The sequence below is a fragment of the Spea bombifrons genome, chromosome 6, assembly GCF_027358695.1.
Source record: "Spea bombifrons isolate aSpeBom1 chromosome 6, aSpeBom1.2.pri, whole genome shotgun sequence".
NCBI classification, from domain to species: domain Eukaryota; kingdom Metazoa; phylum Chordata; class Amphibia; order Anura; family Pelobatidae; genus Spea; species Spea bombifrons.
Window position 1 is genome coordinate 21,416,743 of NC_071092.1, and position 14,530 is coordinate 21,431,272.

Sequence of the window (14,530 nt, forward strand, 5' to 3'; positions counted from 1 at the left end):
ATGCTCTTAATAAAATGAGATAAGCTCTCATCATCAATCAGAACATTGCCTTGCCTTTAACTATAGCCATAACACAGTGGTAGTAAGAGGACTGAGTTATAATATATCTATAGTTTAATAATAGTTTATTTCCTATTTTTTAGATTGACGAAGATAAAAGGCGTGATTCAGGACCAAGGTTACGCCGAGCAAAATATGATAAAAAGGTAACACTATATTTTCAACTGTAAAGAAGTGAAATTAACATATTTTGTCAAGTTAGTTACACACTGTTCATTGCACTTATATACAAATACACGTGACATCCTAAAATTGTGGTAAGTTAGAAATTCAGTATCATTCTGTTAAACTTGGAAATTACATTATTAGTTCACATTCATGAAAGTGGAGACTCCACTCTCTCCACTTTCCAGTAAATATCTGAAAGGAAAGATGCCTTCTGGAGTAAGAAGGTAAGGAAGCATGACTGCTGGCTGAAGTGTTTGTATGTCACTTGGGAGTGCAGTTTTATTGCAGTGTTGGGACTGTATTTGGAATCTTACTTTGACTTGCTTGTTTCCTTAGTGCAGCATGAAAATGAAAAAGGAAAGCTTTGGAAGGCTAAAGTGGCTCATGTGGCGTTAAAGTTAAATAAGCACCTAGTGAGGAATAGCAATGTTTCTCCCCTCTTCTAATGAACTTGCAGAAGGAGCAAGGTGCAGCAAGAGGAATGGCGGGATTTCTAGGCCCCTTGCCTGCTTACATATCAGCCCCGTCGACTCATGCATATAGCGTTGTGGGGTGGGTAAATCCATATGATTAGAAGGATTCTAGGAAACCCTTGACCTTCAAAGACCATTCCTGCATCATACATATCTAATTGCGGGGTTCATAATACTGGGAAAGGGTTAGCTAGTGCGTAATTGGGCGTTTTCTTAGCATAGTTAAAGATGAAGTTGCTGAATATAGCTAGGTGCTTGAAGTAAACATTAGTTTCTTTTGTGGTGGTCTCGTCTGCCATATGGAAGAATTTGAAAAAACCCTAAGGATTTCAAGGACTTTGAAGATCGATGTAACTGTGTGGTTCATAATTCATATAGGGGCAGTGGCTATTAGGCATAGGAAGCTGTAGGGTGATAACAGTGATATCATGAGGGATGGTGAGAAGCAATTGAGGCATATTAGGCTGGATATTTTAACAAGGGATTGCAATCAGGTAGTGCTTGCTGTGTGGAGATATGCACATCACCATCCTTATGCACGCTGTGATTGGGGCTGTGGTGGCAGAGATGTTCCCACTGACGGCACTGAGCCAAGTTATTCTATTGATCTCCCATCGAAATTGGGGTGTTTTGCGGGCAGCTTATGGCACTCTCCAGACTTGTAGTTGAAATGGTGAGAAGTCAACTGCTGGTCTAAGGCTATCACTGTATGGCCATGTGCAGGAGTATTAGGTTGCATTAGCTGGATGATCTGTCTCCACAGGTTTAGGGAACCATATCTGATGGGAGGCTTTTGGCATTCTCTGGGCTGGGACCAATTACTCTAGTGACTAAGAACCATCTGCTGGTATAAAGACAACAGCCATCATTAACAAAGCTGCAAAAGGCTGTTTAGGGGTTGGAGAGTTGGTGGCTACTTTGGGATAAGCCAGGTCTAGGCCTAAGCGGTTATGGCATTCTTTAGACCAAGCTGTGGATCCTATCATAAAGTAACAATTGTGAAAACAAAATTACATTTAAAAGTTGTTCATACCCATACAAACAATATCATCACACTTTTATAATGCCATGCAATAAATATGGCATACAAATGCCTTTAACCAGTTTGGGTGCCACTTGAGAGAAACTGGAAAGGACATTAACCTAGAAATAATGTAAATATATAAACATGTCTTTACATTGATTACAATACATTTTCAAGATTGATATATGGATCTCCGGGAGGTTTCTATTTTTCAACACCAACAGACAATGTGGAATAATGTTAACCTGAATTTCCTTGTGCAGGCTATAGTCCCACTGTACCCTAAATTCCTGTGTGCTGCATCAGCAGTTGTTCTGCCCTTGATATGTGTATATATTCATACACACCCAAAAAGAAACCTTACATATCAATTTCAAGCTTCACTTTATAACTGTGCATACATTTTTTAACTTAGCTTGGCAGACAACTTTAACAGAAATTAACTTTTCCTTATAAATCATATCTTTGGTCAACGGTGATACCTTGTACTGGGCCAACATAGAAAAAGGTTTAGTGTCAGATATGGTTTTGGCACATCTGAGTTTTCTTCTTCCATCTACAGAACCAACCTTCTCTTTTGTGTCCATTTTTCATTGTTACAGATCATAATTCTCAAAGACCTGAAACATGATGGAAACTTTACGGAAAAACAGAAAATGGAGCTCAACAAAGTAAGTAAGAACACACACACACATATATATATATATATATATATATATATATATACACATACACTGTAGGGATCAGCTCACACATGGGGCGGCAATTACAGTATTCACACTGGCAGCAGGTTTCAAAAGTTCAAGAGGGTGTTTATTTAAATTATGTAGGCATAGAGCACCTTGCAAACAAAACAAACTCTAAGCCTGTCCTGCTCTAACTAAACATCAGGATACCTCACTATCCCACTACAAGCCTAAGGTCTAGCACCAAGCAAAACAACAAGTTGTCCGTAGGGAAAGCTTCATACCTGGTGGGCTGCAGCGCTGGCTGGAGCTGCTCCTTGACTCAGTCTCTCCTATCTCTTGCAAACCTAACAGCCCTCTCTTTTAAGGATTCCTCCCCAGTAATAAGCATAGGAAGCCTCATCTGAGGACTCCTGGGAGTAAGGAAAACCCGTAGTGGACTAGGGGTGTGGACTGGAGCTCTCCCACTTATCCAAGTAATCCAGCCCATGTACCTTTAAACAAAAGAGCCCTAGCAGACTACGCCCTGCTAAAGCAGCATGTATCCTCCTGGATGTCTGCTACCGTGCCTGGTTGAGAAAACCAGGTGAGATATACACCCCATCCACCACTTTCCCATACACTTTACCACAACACATATAAGAACTATATGATCAAAAGTATGTGAAGTCCTTTCCTAATTTAGACTGCTAACGCACATTGCTAACATGTGTATAAAATTAAGCAAATAGGCATGCCAAACAGTGAGTTTGTGAAATTTCTGCCATGTTAGATCTGTCCCAGGCCACTGCAAGTGTTGTTATTGTGAAGTGGAAGAGTAACAACAGCTCAGCTACAAAGTGGTAGCACATAAAACTTGTTTTTCCTCTGTAGCATCACTCACTACTGAGTTCCAAACTGTCTTTAGGAGCAACATCAGCAAAAGCACTGTGCGTCAGGAGCTTCATGAAATGTGTTTTCGTGGAGAGCAAATGCACAAAAGCTAAAGATCATGATGATAAACATCAGCTTGAGTGGTGTAAAGCCCACCACCACTGGACTCTAGAGTGGTGAAAGCGTGTTCTCTGGAGTGATGACTCATGCTTTACTATCTGTAAGTCTGATAGATTGATCAGACTGCATAGTGCCTACTGTAAAGTTTGATGGAGGAAGGATAATGGTCTTGGGCTGTTTTTCAGGGTTTGAGCTAGCCCCCTTAGTTCCACTGAAGGGTAATATTACAGCAGATATTTTTACACAGTTGTATGCGTCCAACTTTATTGCCCTGTCCACAAAGCAAGGTCCATAAGGCAAGGTTTGACAAATGTGTGTGAAGAAACTCGAGTGGTCTGCATACCTTTAGCATGAATTTTGAATGGTGATTCTGGGCCAAGCCTTTTCACCCAACATCAGTGCCTGACCTCAAAAATGCTCTTTTTGCTATAATAGACATACTATCTCACATACACACTCCAAAATGATGTGGAAAGCCTTCTTAGAAAGGTGGAATCTATTATAGACTCAAAAAAGTAGGGGTGACTTTTTGACAGGGGAACCGATGTTGCTGGTCCAACTGGACTTCTGGGCAGACAGCACCTGCGATTGTTCACTGCGATTGTTGAATGTAGCAGATAATGTAATAGAAGTCCAAGCAGATCAGCTACAGGCCGGCAGAGCCCCCCCGAGCCTGTGATCATCCCTACAGGAGCAATCATATAGGCTTAAACCAGTGATCGCTTCCCAGCTGCCATAGGAAGCTTTAAGGACTTTAATTATGATATCTTGACCCTGACCCTCCCCTGCTGCACAATTGCTCCATGAATGTGATCATGCAGCATTAACCCTTGTAATGCTCCAATAGCATTTATGACATGATTGTGGAGTCGAAGGGGTTAACTCTTGCTTCTTCTGTCCCCATAGACTTGTTGGGACCAATAGGACAGATGTCATTGAAAAAGACTTGTCACTTACAAGTGATCTGATTTTTCTTAGTTTTACAATATTTAAGTTTTAACATTTTGCAACCTAATTTAATGCTATCTGGTCACTGATTCAGTTTGCTGATCTGTGACCTAATCTAATCACTTATCACTGACACTATACATTAACTGTAACCTAGACCAGACATCTAACCACAACTAACACTATCACTAAAAGTACCTTAGCGCCACCCCTTATGCTATCCCCCAACCCCTAAAAACTAGATATACTCACTAAGCTTTTAAAGTAATCAATTGTGTTTGAGACACAATAAAGTACCCCCAACCCAGGGGAGTGACAACAAAGAATTACACTATTGCTCCCAAACCCAGAGAAGAAGAGACAGTAAAAACATTTTTAAAATTACACCAAAATCCAGGAATGGAAAGACTCTAACATAAAGCTTACATCCTAATATGTGCAAGAAACGTGAAAGGTTGGAAGCTAGAAGTTAGATTTATGGCAGTTCACAACTTGAAGTGGGGTGTCTTCGAGGTCTTCGGGCAATATACTTTCAGAGAATATAAAGATTAATGGGGATTAATTTAATGTTTAGGGGTAAATTTACCCCTCCCAAGAAACATCATGATGTGCACCTTCCTGGTTCAACTTTAAAAAAGTGGAGACCTTTTTGTTTTGGGGGCCTCTTTTGACTGTGTAATGCTTACATACCACACACATGTGGTATCTATGTGACCAGGAGAAGTGGAATTTATTTTTTTCTGGCTTCTTTCTTTATCCGAGTTTCCCATCATGCAGCATCCATCCCAAAACATGCCTGACGGGAAGAGGTACAGAAAAAAAAATTCTCATTAGATTTATGTTTGTGGTGGGCCACATAGAAAAGTTAAGTAAGGGTGTCTTTGAAATCTTCAAAGGGCCAAATTGTTATGGCTAGCATCTCCAAAATTGCAGATCTATCAATAGTGGTCCTAGGAAGGAAAAGTGGTCATGGGCCGCCAATGCTATTTGATGCACGTGGGGGACGAAGGGGCTGGCTCGTGTGGTCAAATCCAACAGACAAGCTAGTGTAGCTCAAATTGCTGTTTTTTAGTTAATGCTGGCTCTGATATAAAGGAGTCAGAACACACAGAGAATTGGACCACGGAACAATGGAAGAATATGGCATTGTCTGATGAATGACGTTTTTTTTTTACATCATGTGGATGGCCAGGTACATGTGCGTCATTAACCTGGAGAACATATAGAGAATATATACATCCATGGAAGTCTCACCTCGCAACTTACAGGACTTAAAGGATCTGCTGCTAATGTCTTGGTGCCAGATACCACAGCACACCTTCAGAGGTCTAGTGGAGTCCATGCCTCAATGGGTCAGAGCTGTTTTGGCGACAAAAGGGGGCCCTTACTCAATATTAGTCATACTGTTATGGTTGATAGTTGCAATAACTAATGTTACTACACTATTTGACACAGTTTGGCAGGAAAATGGTTGAATAAAAAGTGTAAAATACTTTGCCAACTTTCAAAAAATATGTATTCTTTTATTTTTCAGCCATTAAGGTTTTTCTAACCACTAGTAGGGCCCAATTCAAAGCATATTAGGTGTTTTATGTTTGGGAAAAGGGTTGTACATCTTTCATAGTTAGCCTTGCAGCTAACAAATAAATAACAATAAAAATACTTTGAGGTGTCTCCAAGCTCAGGACCTCAATATATTTTGTGTCTTCATTTGCAATATTTAAGTGTTGTTTGTATAGGTGAAACCAATAAACTCATAATTTTTCCTAATTGTTTTGATGATAGTTTATATATTTATGTATGCATAATGTTTCAAATGAAATGCCTAATTGTCCTGAAAAAATATATAATTTGTGTGGTTAAACTAAATGAGAGAGGAGGAACTTGAAATACCGAAAAGCCAAAGAAGGCATTAAGATAAACCTAGGGATTATGCCCATGGTTAAAGCGGGAGATAGGAAATTTGTCTCTTAACTAATTTGTAACATGAAAAAGTTACATGTGGATAAACATACCCTATTAGAATTAACTTAGTGTGTACATATGCAAATTGACTCAGCATAAAATGTAAACATTAGTTAATCTCTTCGAACAACCAGGACTATTCCAAACTCCTTGTGAATTAAAATTTATGAATACTATTTATTTACAAAATTAACTGATTATTTTCTGTGTGCACATCACATACTGTTTTCTAATTAAAAATAAACTTAGCACATTTTACATTTTTTATTTACTTAACAAAAATGTAGTGAGAAATAATTTAATATACCAAGCCACAAATGTTTCAAAGCCATCAAGTAAATGTAGACTATTATCCAACAGCTTCTACAAATAGATTATTACAACCTGACAAAGTTCTATGGTACAGTGAAGATCAATACAATGATATATGCTGTGATTGAATACTGTGAAAGAGGCTCACTTCGTGTAAGTATATCCATTACTTTACTTATAATACTTCTCTAGCCTGCTCTACACACAAATCTGTTTTCATTCAAGAATATAAGGACAGAAATCATACCCCCCTCTCTCTATTTCTTTGGCCAATTTTCATGCCTATGAACTTCCTAGCTGTCTATATAGCTATGGCTAGCCCCACATAACATAAAATGGTATGGGGATGGAAGGGGAATTGGGGAGTGAGTGTGGCCAAATTCAGCTCCCACATCCCAGAGAAAGATCAGAGTGACCCAAGGATGCAGTGCTTTGCTCTGAAAGTCTGGGTGAAACCTAGAGCATTCTCAGTTGTGCCAAGTGCGATGAAATAAATAGATAGAATTGCATAAAAATATTCCCCTGAATACCAGTTGACAGATTTTGATTTTCATTCTTATTTTTAATTAAACTATCAATATCACTAGAAATCTCTTTATTGTAAATATCTTTAAAACTGCCCTATGATGCACAATCGGGGAGCTGTCCATAGACATAAAGGTCTATCACAATAATTATTTTTAATGTAATTCACTGCAGTGTCTGAAATGTATGATCAAGAATACTTGAACAATAAACAGTTTGCTTTATTTTAATTCATAGGATGTTCTAAATGATAAGATATCTTACCCTGATGGCACATTTATGGACTGGGAATTTAAAATATCAGTGATGTATGATATAGCTAAGGTAAGAATATCCTAGGATAAAACAGTGCATTTTTCAAACAGAAGGCACTGGTGTAAAGTACTTCCCATATAATTATCTGTTATCTGTTATTAGTTCTGTCTCTCTTGACTTTTTGTGGATCTTGTAATTCTTTTAAAATGCCTACAGTGAATCTTTTTTATTTATGGTGAAACAGGTTCCTCATAAAGTCATATCACTGTAATGTATTTTTCTTCAAACCAAATCTGTAATAATTAATATATCATATTCTTCAGTAATCATTAAAGGTACATCAATGTTTCTCTGTTTTTATAGAAGTTGAGAAAGAACAGCATTGATTTTACAAACTAAGCATGATACTGCTGTCTGAAAGTAACAATAATCTGGTGTAGAACATTGATAAGGATACTGCAGTTGTCAATCATCAAACAATCATCCAGTGTCCAACGTTAATAGCCATAATGTATCTTTCAAATAGTATCAATAATCAAGTGTATAACACTAAAAGGCATAACACAGATGTCAGATAGAAACAATGAAACAGTGTACAACATTATTCCATGTATTCCAACCAATGAAGTCTAAAGGAAGAAGGTTTGGTGCACCCCAGTGTAAAGGGATAAAGGCGTTGGCTGCTGTAAGGAGATGTTTTTTGTATTATGAGATCAAAGGGCAGGTATGGTTTAGTAGTAAGAATTCCAGTGTAAAGGGCAATTTTTTGTCTGTAAAGTTCTGTAAACCCTAACCCTAACCCTGCATTTATCGCATCTTGCCAGATCCTTTTTACTTTGAAACCTAGGACTTACCCCACTCATTTCTCTCCTGTCGGATGAGCCCCAGGCATGGGCTCACAATCTCATTCACACCCGCAGCCCACTTTTGGACTCATGGTCATCATTTCACCAAGTATCCGACGCTCTCTATGATGACCCCTTCAGTATCTCCTCTGCTACTACCTGAGAACGCTTAAACAAGGTAAACGGCAGGTTGAAGATTACATTATGGAGTTCAGGCATCTGGCTCTTGACTCTTCCTGGTATGATCAGTTCCGTTGGGGACTTTCGGAGACCGTGAAGGATGAGCTCTCTCGTACCACCATTCCTCAGGCTTGGAAGAACTCATCTCACTAGCCACCCAGATTGACCACTGGCTCCGGGAGAGACGAAGAGAACAGTTGTCCACCAATCCTCCCTGGACACCGATCAGATCCTCCTCCACATCTCTGCCGTCTTCACCACAAGAAGAACCCATGCAGATTGGGATTGTTCGGGGGCCCCTGTCCGCAGCGGAAAAGGAGCGATGTCATACCCTAGGACTGTGTCTCTATTGCGGTAAGGCGGGCCATGCTTTCCAGGACTGTAGGGCCTGCCCTGCCAAGGGTAAGAGACCTATAGCACACCTGCACATTCGCTCTAATCCTATGTCAAGTACTCCAGCTCACCTATCCCTCTCCGTATCTTTGCAGTGGAATCAGGGTATGTACAGTCCCTCTCCATCCCCACACTGCAAGAGACATCCTGTGTCTATCCTGCTTGTGGATGGTAGCCCCTTGAAGACTGGGCCTATCATCTATGAGACCTCCACCCTGCACCTCAAGATTGCCGACAAACATGTGGAGTCACTCAGCTTTGATGTTGTACCATCTCCCATCTCTCCGCTTATTCTCGGTCTTCCATGGCTACGCCTGTACAATCCCTACATCAACTGGGAGATGGGAATTTTCCTATTCACCTCACATCATTACGGCATACAACGGTCTGTCTTACGCATACCACTACCTTCTTACCTGACTAGTACAGACAGTATGCTGACGCCTTTGAGAACCTACCGCCGAGAACCTACCACCTTCCAGGCCATCCGATTGCCCTATTGAACTGTATCCTGGGGCGTCTATTCCGTTCGGTAGGATCTACCCCCTCTCCAAACCTGAGTTGACTACTTTGAAAGAATATCTCGACAACAACCTCGCTAGAGGCTTCATACACCATTCTACATCCCCAGCCGGTGCAGTCATCTTTGTACATAAAATAGACGGAGGCCTACGACCCTGCATTGATTATAGAGAGCTCAACAACATTACCGTAAGAAGAACAGATATCCCCTTCCGTTGGTTTCTGAACGACTCAAACATGCCCGTTCTGCCAAATATTTTACCAAAATCGATTTATGAGGAGCTTACAACTTAGTAAGGATCCGTAAAGGAGACGAATGGAAGACAGCGTTCCGATGTCGCTACGGTCACTATGAATATCTAGTGATGCCATTTGGGCTGTGCAACGCCCCTGCCACATTTCAACATTTTATCAACGACGTCTTCCGCGACATCCTGGATCACTTTGTCACAGTATACTTGAACGATATTGATTTTTTTTTATAGAGCTCCATCGGACACATGTTAACCATGTTAACGGACTAAATGCTAAACTAGAAAAATGTATGTTCGAGGTCCAAAGCATCGAGTTCTTGGGGTATGTACTGTCTCCAACTAGCATCCAAATGGACCCAAAAAAAGTGGAGGCTATTCTCAACTGGCCGTCACCCACAGACCGGAAGGGGATACAAAGATTCATTGGCTTCGCTAATTATTATCGAAAGTTTATCAGAGATTTTTCGAAGCACATACAACCCCTCTCAGCTCTCACTTCTACACACAACAAGTTCGTCTGGACAGAGGCTGCTCAAAAGACTTTTCAGTTTTTAAAAGACAAATTTGTCTCTGCTCCTATTCTCCAGCTACCTAACCCCCACAACCCATTCACCCTCGAAGTAGACGCTTCCGACACCGCAGTAGGTCCCGTTCTATCACAAGGGCAGGAGACTGATGGACAACTTTACCCCGTAGTTTATTCCTCACGGATCCTTTCTCCTGCAGAAAGAAACTATTGTGTAGGAGAGAGAGTGTTGCTGGCCCTTAAACTGGCTTTAGAACAATGGAGGCATCTACTGGAAGGGGCCTTGCACCCTGTCATTTTAGTACAGAGGGCTCAGAGAGTCCTCCTCTAACAAGTTTCAATCAAGCAAGGCTAACTGTAACAACTTGGGTATAATATGCATCTGTACAGAGAAATAACTTTACAATTTTATAGGTAACAAAATAAGTACTTGTGTATAATATGCACACCCATAACTTCAGCTTCACATGTTAATTCTACAATCTTAAACACACACAGACTTACATATTTCCACACTCACGTATACTGATACTTACACATGTAGACACTAACATATACAAATTCACTCCATCCTCACACACTTGTACTTTTGGGACACTCCCATCTTACCTACCTTTGTAGGCTCAGCAGAAGGCTCATTCCTTGGGAACCAGTGGGAGGTAAAGGGTCTGTCAACCCTCTCCCTTGCGGTCCTTATAGGCTGCCTATGTCTTGGCACTGGGAAATGATTTCATATCCTGGGATTCAGATTCACCCAGCTGTCTCTGTTAAGCACAGCTACTGACAAAGCCCTCACCATCAGCTTCTCAGTCCAAGCACGCTGACTCAGACAGCGGAATACATGTCTTGTCTAACAGCTATGTAATGTATGTGTTCTTTGTCCAAATGTTTTTTTTTCTAAATTAAGATCTAAAATAAATTAAACATGACCATAATTTTAAGGTTCAACTCTTTACATAATCACTCAACTATATATAACTCATTTACAACAGAATAGACTGTAACAAAAAAAAAACTAAATTTGGATAACTTGAAGCTAGGCTTTGATATTTTATGTTTCTTGTAGCAGTTCCATTACTATAATAGTACATTTTAAATCATATTTACATGGCAGGGTATGTCTTATCTGCACTCAAGTAAAACTGAAGTTCACGGACGCCTGAAGTCAACAAACTGTGTTGTGGACAGCCGTATGGTGGTAAAAATCACCGATTTTGTTGGTAAATGTGTTCTCAGCCCTAAAAAAGGTAAGATGTATGGCAAATATCTAAACTGTTTTCATTATATGTGAAGCCATGTGTTATAAGCCAGTGGGCCACCATGTACTTTAATAAGCATGCAAATGATATGGCAAATTTTTTTCTATCATGGATAACATTAACTTTTTGTCATTAAGGGTAAATGTGCTAAATGGAAATGTGAGTCAAATATAAATGCTATATACAGACTGCTTCTTGTTTTGTTTGGGTGATTACAAAGCAAACAACAGAAAGTAACATATTTTATATATTACCTATGACCTGCCTCCATTAAGTCAGTGACACAGGAATTGAATTAAAACCATAAAAAAGGGAGAATTAAAAAAAGAAACAGAAGTAAGATGGAAGGTGATGCTCTGCGGGGGCATCTTTGTGCTGCACAAATAAATGCATCTACATAAAAAGTTGACTTTACTGTTCTAAAAATAATTATCATTATTTTGTCAAAAGACTTGTGGACATCCCCTGAGCATCTACGTCATGATGGGGTGTCTCAGAAAGGCGATGTCTATAGCTATGGGATCATAGCTCAAGAAATTGTTCTCAGAAAAGAGACATTCTACACTGAGCAGTGCCATGACCCTAAAGGTAAGTGTAAAAACATTATGTCTTGTAAAAGTAGACACAAAAATAAATATACAGAATTTACAGCAAATCACATTTTATATGAATGTAAATATACAATATAATATGATTAAAATGTTGAAATATACTGCAAGTAGATTCAAGAACAAACAAGGAAAATCTAATAGAGTAAACAAAATAAAACAATACAGTACAGTAAACAAATAATCTGTGCAGTTTTGTTGTTCCTTGTGTACTTATCTTTATCTGAAAAATATTTTGTTCTTATTGTGTCCATATAGTTTAATTAGCTTTTCCAAGAATGTTGAGAAAAACTTAGCTTGTAGGACTGAAGTTAGAATACAAGACCAGAATGAAATAGTAGTAGGGTGGATTCATGAACTGTATTTTCATATGTTACTAATGGCTTACCATGTAGAGTTGACTACATGTCCGGGATTGCCCAGGACAGTCCCGCAATAGGACTTTAAGTCTTGGGTCCCTGCAGGCTCAATCCGGGACAATGCATTGTCCCGGAATGAGAATGAAGGAGGTCTCAACCAATCAGGAGAGACTTCTTAACAATGATTGGCAGAGAGTTCAGAAGCCTTTCCTGTGTAACGTCTTGTAATAGAGGGTTTAATTCTCTGAATCTGTTCATTTCTGGTAATAGAGAAGTTAATTATCTGAAACTGCTCATGTCTGTATTGATTATATGTATATTATAATATATTATAAAATCTGAAATCCACATGGTTCCCATGGTATCCTAATAATAGTGTATATGTGAATCAGTGTGTATGTGAGATATAGGCAGTAGATGTGTCCCTGAATGGTTGAAATAAAATGTGGTGACCCTATGACCATGTACATCTGAAGCCCAGCTTATGACAAGTACACATGCGTGGAAATATGCAGCCAGAAAAAAACAAGGAAGCCTCCTACCAGGAAAATGTATCGCTACAAAAAATGATGCCATTTCAGGCAAAATAATAAGTTACTGTACATGAAAGAATGGTTTTCTTGGTTGGAAATGCAGCCTGCAATATGTAACTTTTCTGATACAATAAAGCCTTCTCACAATATGGGTATTGAATCACAGTTTTTTTGTCACAATGAATGTATGCCAAAGACAACAAATAATTGGCAAATTCAAACAAGGCTAATAAAGGCAAATTCATAACCTTGTCAATGTGCAGAGAAAAAAGGACAAAACAACACTATGAAGTAGGAGGAGAAATGTGATGTTAGAAAAAAAGTGAAACTTCTTACACGAATACACAGAAAAAACTTTACCAAATCCGTTTTAAGTTCCCTGTATGGCAACAGGCAGCGGTGTAGCTGCAGGGATTGCAGGTTCAACGGGGCCCATGCCTCTAAGGGGCCCGGGTGACCCCTGCGACCCCTTGTTCCTGCCTCCTCCTACCGGTTCAAAATTGTTTAGAAAAGGTGGTCCAAGTTAGAAGGGCCATTTCGAAACTATTTTGAGCCGGCACTCAGATACAGAAACATATTGGGTCACGTTGCGTCACGTGACTCTGCGGTGAAACCGAGGCTACTCAGTGTGTGAGCAGCTGGACAGCAAACAACAGGAGGAAGGTGGGATGTAGGTTTATGTGTTTGTAAATATGTATAGATGTGTAATTGTGTGTGTCACAGCATGGATGTGTAATTGTGTGTATGTGAGCTTGGATTTGTAATTGTGTGTGTGCGCATGGATGTATAATTAAGTGTGTGTGAGCACGGATGTGTAATTGTGTTTGTAATAAAATAGAAAATACCCCAGTGAAGTCACCATGGTGTCATAAGGGGAATCATTCAGTTCCAAGAAAATATATCCAAAAAATGAATTAAAAAAAATTATGACCAAAGATTTGTGCTGTATAGTCCCACAAAATCCTGGCATGGAAAAGGTTAAAATACCAGAATTTGAAATACTCTGCACCTGTATTCAAGCTGCAAGAGGAGCCAAGAGTTCTCTGGAGGGTCTGGAGAGACCCTCTTGGAAATCTTGCACACTGGCGCTTGTGACCACAGTAGATCAGCAGTTTCTGAAATACTCAGACCAGCCCATCTGGCTCCAACAACCATGGCAAGTTCAAAGTCACTTAAATCCCCTTTCTTCCCAATTCTGATGCTCAGTTTGAACTTCAGCAAGTTACCTTGAATACGTCTACATGCCTAAATGCATTGAGTTGCTGCCATGTGATTAACTGATTAGCTATTTGTGTTAACAAGCAATTGAACTGGTGTACCTAATAAAGTGGCCACTGAGTATATATATGTCAACTATGTTGCAAATATTGCATTACAATGCCCTACAGACATCATTCTGGTGGATGTTGAATTGATTTTCTGTTCCTTTACCTTCAAGAAAAAATTTCCAGACTCCTGAAGTGCAAAGGAGATTGTCCCTTCCGACCAGATTTGAACTTTGATACAGCCGATGAATGGGAAATTGAGGTGAGAAAAATGTAATCTTAAAAGTTGTGTGCATTTTGGTGTTTATCTTGTCGCAGAATGGTGATTATACTACCCTGAGAGCTGACTAGTAATGCAAAATCTCACTGTGCAAATA

At 39.5% G+C, this 14,530-nt stretch overlaps 1 protein-coding gene across 1 annotated transcript in view; it reads left to right on the top strand.

Moving 5' to 3' along the window:
- The window catches only part of GUCY2C (guanylate cyclase 2C), a gene marked incomplete at its 5' end in the record, with an annotated part of 91,640 nt that overhangs the window by 44,683 nt on the left and 32,427 nt on the right, over window positions 1–14,530 (top strand). Inside the window, 7 exons of the mRNA XM_053470278.1 lie at window positions 144–206; window positions 2,328–2,396; window positions 6,678–6,782; window positions 7,392–7,478; window positions 11,244–11,376; window positions 11,839–11,976; window positions 14,327–14,415. Coding sequence (XP_053326253.1) covers window positions 144–206; window positions 2,328–2,396; window positions 6,678–6,782; window positions 7,392–7,478; window positions 11,244–11,376; window positions 11,839–11,976; window positions 14,327–14,415 — 684 coding nt within the window. The remainder of the gene's footprint in view (window positions 1–143; window positions 207–2,327; window positions 2,397–6,677; window positions 6,783–7,391; window positions 7,479–11,243; window positions 11,377–11,838; window positions 11,977–14,326; window positions 14,416–14,530) is intronic.